Source organism: Colius striatus, chromosome 5, assembly GCF_028858725.1.
Source record: "Colius striatus isolate bColStr4 chromosome 5, bColStr4.1.hap1, whole genome shotgun sequence".
Classification (NCBI taxonomy): Eukaryota; Metazoa; Chordata; class Aves; order Coliiformes; family Coliidae; genus Colius; species Colius striatus.
In genome coordinates, this window is record NC_084763.1 from 38,581,454 (window position 1) to 38,587,453 (window position 6,000).

General features: G+C 46.1%; 1 protein-coding gene across 1 annotated transcript in view; it reads right to left on the minus strand.

Annotated features, from left to right (window-relative positions):
- The window catches only part of WDR48 (WD repeat domain 48), a 29,790-nt gene extending 25,101 nt beyond the window's left edge, over positions 1–4,689 (minus strand). Inside the window, exon 1 of the mRNA XM_061996656.1 lies at positions 4,619–4,689. Within this exon, the coding sequence (XP_061852640.1) occupies positions 4,619–4,666 (48 nt within the window). The 5' untranslated portion in view covers positions 4,667–4,689. The remainder of the gene's footprint in view (positions 1–4,618) is intronic.
- Positions 4,690–6,000: the final 1,311 nt, after the last annotated feature.

Below are 6,000 nucleotides of genomic sequence, written 5' to 3' on the forward strand. Positions count from 1 at the left end.
CTTTCACTGCAGCAGTGCACAAACATTACAAGGTGATGGACCCTCATTATAAAGAATTTATGGGATTCAGTACCCTAAACAGGTCAAGACTGATCATTTTAATGACTAAGAGCTCCAGAGATACAGCCACTGTCAATAGATATATTTCAGCACATTAAGCCAAGTGAATTTCTCACAGGACCTACCCTGTGTTTCCTTCATGGTAAGTGTATCAGCCAGTCCGAATTCTTATACCTGTGTCATATTACATTCTAACAGACTGCCATAACAGATGGATAGAATCTGCTTTTCAAAATACCACCACACCGTGATAGTGGAGGAAACAGTGAAAAGCTGAGCTCTAAGGGCACTCATTCCTTGTTTGTAAGTACAGAAACATTTCAAAGACACAAATGCTATTGGGAGCAATTTAAAAACCTGCTATTTCGCAGAATTCCATGAGATGTGACATGAATTGTAATTGCACCAAAAAATGAGAGAAGCAGCAGCTAACCACCAAGAGAAAAAAATCTATTGCCTTAGTATCTTGGTAGGGCAGATGAATTCCTTAAAATAAACTTTTAAATTAAGAACATAATGACATCTGAATTTTTATCAAGCACTCCAGGCCACAGAGTAGAAGTAACAGAAAGAAATAAGTTAATTTTCGACTTTTACAAGGGAATCAACTTACTAGCTGTATGTTTGCTCCATTATTATATATTAATATAATTTATATACTCATCATATATAATTCGGAAGTCAACATGCATTCATCAATGGGAGATACTATTTGACCAACCTGATAGCCTTCTACAAGAGCCTAACCAGCTGGCTAGATGAGAGAACAGTGGATGTCATCTACCTTGCCTTCAGCAAGGCTTCTGACACTGTCTCCCATAACATCCTCATCAGAAAGCTCAGGCAGTGTAGCTTGGATGAGTGGACAGTGAGGTGAACCGAGAGCTGGCTGAATGACAGAGCCCAGAGGGTGGTGATCAATGGCACAGAGTCAAGTTGGAGGCCTGTGGCCAGTGGAGTTCCATAGGGATCGGTTTCTGGGGCCAGTCTTGTTCAACATCTTCATCATCGACCTGGATCAGGGGACAGTGTACCCTCATCAAGTTCCCTGATTATACCAAATTGGGAGGACTGGCTAATTCCCCAGAAGGCTGTGCTGCCATTCAGCGGGATCTCGACTGGCTTGAGAGTTGGGCAGAGAGGAGCCTCATGAGGTTCAACAAGGGCAAGTGCAGAGTCCTGCATCTGGGGAGGAACAACCCCATGCTCCAGTACAAGCTGGGGATTGACCTGCTGGAGAGCAGCTCTGCAGAGAGAGACCTGGGAGTCCTGGGGGACAGCAAATAAACATGGGCCAGCAATGTGCCTTCATGGCCAAGAAGGCCAATGGCATCCTGGGATGCATCAAGAAGAGTGTGGCCAGCAGGTCAAGGGAGGTTCTGCTTCTTCTCTACTCTGCCCTGGTGAGGCCTCATCTGGAGCCCTGTGTCTAGTTCTGGGCTCTGCAGCTCAAGAGGGACAGGGAACTTCTGGAGAGAGTCCAGCACAGGGCCACCAAGATGATCAGGGGACTGCAGCATCTTCCTTATGAGGAAAGGCTGTGGGAACTGGGGCTGTTCAGTCTAGAAAAGAGAAGACTGAGGGGGGATCTCATTAATGTTTACAAATATCTAAATGGTGGATGTCAGGAGAATGGGGCATCACTTTCTTCTCTTGTATCTAGTGACAGGTAATGTAAAGAAACTGAAACATAAAACATTCCACTTAAACATAAGGAAAAACTATTTCACTGTTGAGGTGAGGGAGCCCTGGCACAGGCTGCCGAGGGAGGGTGTGGAGTCTCCTTCTCTGGAGGTTTTCAAAATCCACCTGGATGTATTCCTGTCTGACCTGATCTAGGTAGATCTGCTTTAGCAGGGACTTTGGACTAGATGATCTCTAAAGGTCCCTTCTAACCCCTGCCATTCTGTCATTCTGTGATTCCATGATTATTATCTAGAATAATATAAAAATAATACAGATATAAAATCTAATAAGTTACTACACACAAAATCTAATCACCTTTTAATAATCTAATAAGTTATTACACACAAAATGTAATGTATTTTTAATAAATACTACTACAACAACAGCAGTAGCTCAAGTATTTTCTGAATGAAAAGGTTTTTTGTCTCATTACTTTCTACCTGCTGTCATACTGCAATATCAGTGTATAAATGTAACAAAGCCAGTGTGAAGTCTGTGCAAGACTTAAAGACAAAGGCCTTACAATTTATTCATTAATTACATATGAAAGATGCTGAATCCAAAGTCACTTATGGCAAAATTCCCGTGTTCTGTCAATAGGGTTTGAGTGTGGAGGTGAATTTATCCTGACTAGGCAGCAAGTCTGGGAGAGCAGTTACAACACAACTCCAGAAAGGCAACTACTTTAAGCACCTGCTCAAAAGTGGCTTCATCTTGACTTAATTCACAGAAACCTGTCTGAAAGCTACAGCATGTGGCTGACTGCTTCTCGCCACACAGCAGTGTTTGTGTCCCCACTCCCTTCCCACATCACACAACCCACCCACTGCAGCCACGAATAGCTGAACTGAAGGACCCCCAACAGCCTGGTGCTGGATATTTCTAATGCCTGGCTCACATCTAAATAATCAAACCTTTTGCCTTTTTTTTAATGGACGGACTTTATTTTGAGGCCTAAATCACCTGACTAAACCCTTATAAACATATGATTACATGCAGAAGCACCCTAAACTGACTATTTTAGATGGTTCTCCTTACCAGTTAAACAGGTGCATCCAAGATAATAATAGTTCTGATTTCCATAAACTTCAACGAGCTCTCCTGCCATGTAAGGAATCAAGTTTCTCCATGCTGAAAGGTAATTTTCTAAAAACCTTCTCTCCCTGGTCTTAAAAGATTGGGAGAAATTTCTCCCCCCTCAGAACTTGATGTAGCAGCATCCTAAAGGCTCAGCCACTGGAAAGCAAAGTAAATCTTTAGTGGTTTTCACTTTCCATTAGCAGCTGGTGGATACAACAGCCACTTAGAATTCCATTACATGCATAAAATCTTGTCTCTTAACAAAGCAGAAAAAATAATAAGAGCACAAGAAAACACAGAGCTTCTGCTCAAGGATTCATATATACTTATAATACAATCAAAGTTATCCTCTTGAGATTGAGACCAACCATGTAGTTGGTGAGACACAGCTCAGTGTAGCAGCACACAAAGTGGGGAAAAAATATAATTTACCTACCACAATGACAGTGTAAAGGAAGACAATATACACCACATACAAACATAAGCTTTAGAACTAAGTAAAGTTTGGCAAAGGAATGCAATAGCGAAAAAAGGAAAGAATTTACCCTTTGATTCATGTGGCTGTCAGGGGACTAATACTTCATAAAGACAGAAGACTACATCAGAGAAATACCTAGTTACCATAAAATCCCTCTCCTTAAGAGAGCAACCTGAAAAAATTTGTTTATGGCACTGGCAACCAAGACAATAAAAAGATGTTGCATTTTGCATTCTTTGTATTGTAAAAGAATGTCAGAGGGGTGTTTTCTGGTAGGGGAAGGGAATTCTTTATACAGTATTGATTGAGTGCTTCCCTCAACCATGAAAAACACTACAGGCTATAAAGAAGTGCACATTTCCTCTGCATGATAAAACACAAAAGGTATATTCAAAAACCCAAACCCATTTCTGTTTGGAAAGCTCCTAATGCTATTTCAAGCTTAATCAATATTTCCATTAACCACAATGCAAGAACAGCGCTGAAGCTTGTGCTTGCCACTACAGGCAGGCAACTTTTGCACTAGTAAAGCATTAAGTATTTTCCATAGTGAACACTGTAAAAATGTTTAAACTGCTGGTGGCATCACAAACAAGAAGAAAAATGTTGAGGATCGTGACAGAACTGTTTCCATGACTTTTACTGTTAATGAGTCATGAGACTATTCTATAACGCCAGTCTCCATCAAGGGTACAATGGTGCTTTCATAGCTGTGTATGACCCACATCACAAGGTTTGGGTGCCTCTCAGGTGAGCTGAGCAAGTTTACACCCACCACACTGCTTCGCTCTTCATCTTCTTTTAAGAAGCGATGACCGACGCTGGAATGCGCGGACGGCAGATCTGGTTCAGCTCTGTCTCCTCCGAGCTAGGCAACCTGACCCGATTAGGTAGGCAGCGGCACGTGTCCCGCCCCGGCCGGCCAGGCCGCGGTGCCGAGGGCAGCCCCTCACCCCCTGCGCGGCCGGTAGAGTGGGGAGACACCGTCGTGAGGCGCGTGCAGGTGTCTCTCCTCCACCGCAGCGTCGCTGGGAACGGGAAGGAGGCGACTACGTTGCCATGGAAATCCCTAGTTCCTGCTCTTCCCCCCCGCCGAGGTGAGAACAGCCACTGCCCCAGCCTCTCAAGGAGAGAAGAAGCTCTTTCCCGGGAGAAGCCGCCATCTGCCCGCCGCCCCCGCCCGCTGACCCCGCCCCCGCCCCTCTCCCGCTCCGCGCTCCGCCTCGCCGCCGCCAGCTTCCCTACCCCTCCCCCGTGCCAGGACCAGCCCGCGCGGAGCCTCGCCGCTCCTGCTGGCTCTGCCTCGCTCCTGACCTGCACTTTCCGCCGCCCCGCCGTGTTCTGCCGATGATGCGCCGCCATCTTGCATGTTGACACTCTGATGTCATTTCCGAGGAGGGCCAGGCGGACCGGAAGTCCCGCCCCTCTCCGCGCACAGCGCGGGGGCGCGGTCACGGCCCGGGGCGTTGCTGCGGGAAGAGGTGAGGGGCGGGGCCTGTGGCGGGAGGGGGCGGGGCATGGGCGGGGAGGGGGCGGGGGAATGGGCGGGGAGGGGGCGGACCCTGGGGCGGGGAGGGGGTGGGGTCAGCGCTGCCGCTCTGCTCCCGCCCTCCGCCGTGTTCTCCTTGGAAGGGTTGTCCCTGAGTGCGTTCGTGGGGGTCTGCAGGTCTGTGTGGTACAGTGATGGAATCGTTTTGGTTGGAAAATGACATTGCGGATCAAATCCAACCACTAACCTCACCCTGCGACCTCTAATTCATGTCCAGCACCTCAGCTCCACGGCTTTGCAAAATCTCCAGGGATGGGGACTCCACCACCTCCCTGGGCAGCCTCGGACAGGGCCTAACAACCCTCTCAGGGAAAAAGTTCTTCCTCAGCTCCAATCTAAATCTCCTCTGGGGCAAATTGAGGCCATTTCCTCTTGTCCTATCATTCATTACTGGAGAGACCAACCCTCTCCTCACTACAATCCACTCTCAGGTAGTTGCAGAGAGTGATCACGTCTCCTCTCAGCCTCGTCCAAAACTCTTCTCTGTGTTGTTCCCTGTGCTGCTGCTCATGGCCAACTTCTTTCCTTACAGTGCCTCAGGGACCATATTTTTTCCCCTGTGGCTCTGCATATTTGAGGTCATGTATCCCCTTCTGGAGGGCTCTGCCTTGAGCTGAGGTGCCAGCCCTGATATGCTGTAGCTCCAAGCCTGAGGTGGTGTGATGAGCAGTGCTTCTGAGGTATCAGAGGCTTTACACACACCCTTTCAGTGCCCAGGTCTACTCTTTTTTACTCTTTTTTTTTTTTTTTTTTTTTTAAAAAAAAAAAAAAGATAAATCTTAAACAAGATTGTCTCACATCTTTTTTGAGGCTGTCTCCTTTGAGCAGAGTAGCAAAGACTTCCCTAAGACTTTCATAAGGACCAGGAAAGATTGTGTTATTTTGTCTCATGAGGAGGTATGAAGTTATGATGTGAAATTTAATATGGTATGTCTCATTATGATATGAACTTTAATACTGTTTTCCAGAGGTAATTCCCATCCCACACCCCACTCCCTAACTCACAAATATCTCTTTGGTGCTTTAACTATTAACGCAAAAAGTGTTCATCTGTTACTATGTTTGATGTGAGGATCTGTAGGAAGATGTATATGGGACCATCTTCTTGGCACACCTTTAAATTAAACTGGTTACTTCATTGTGATAG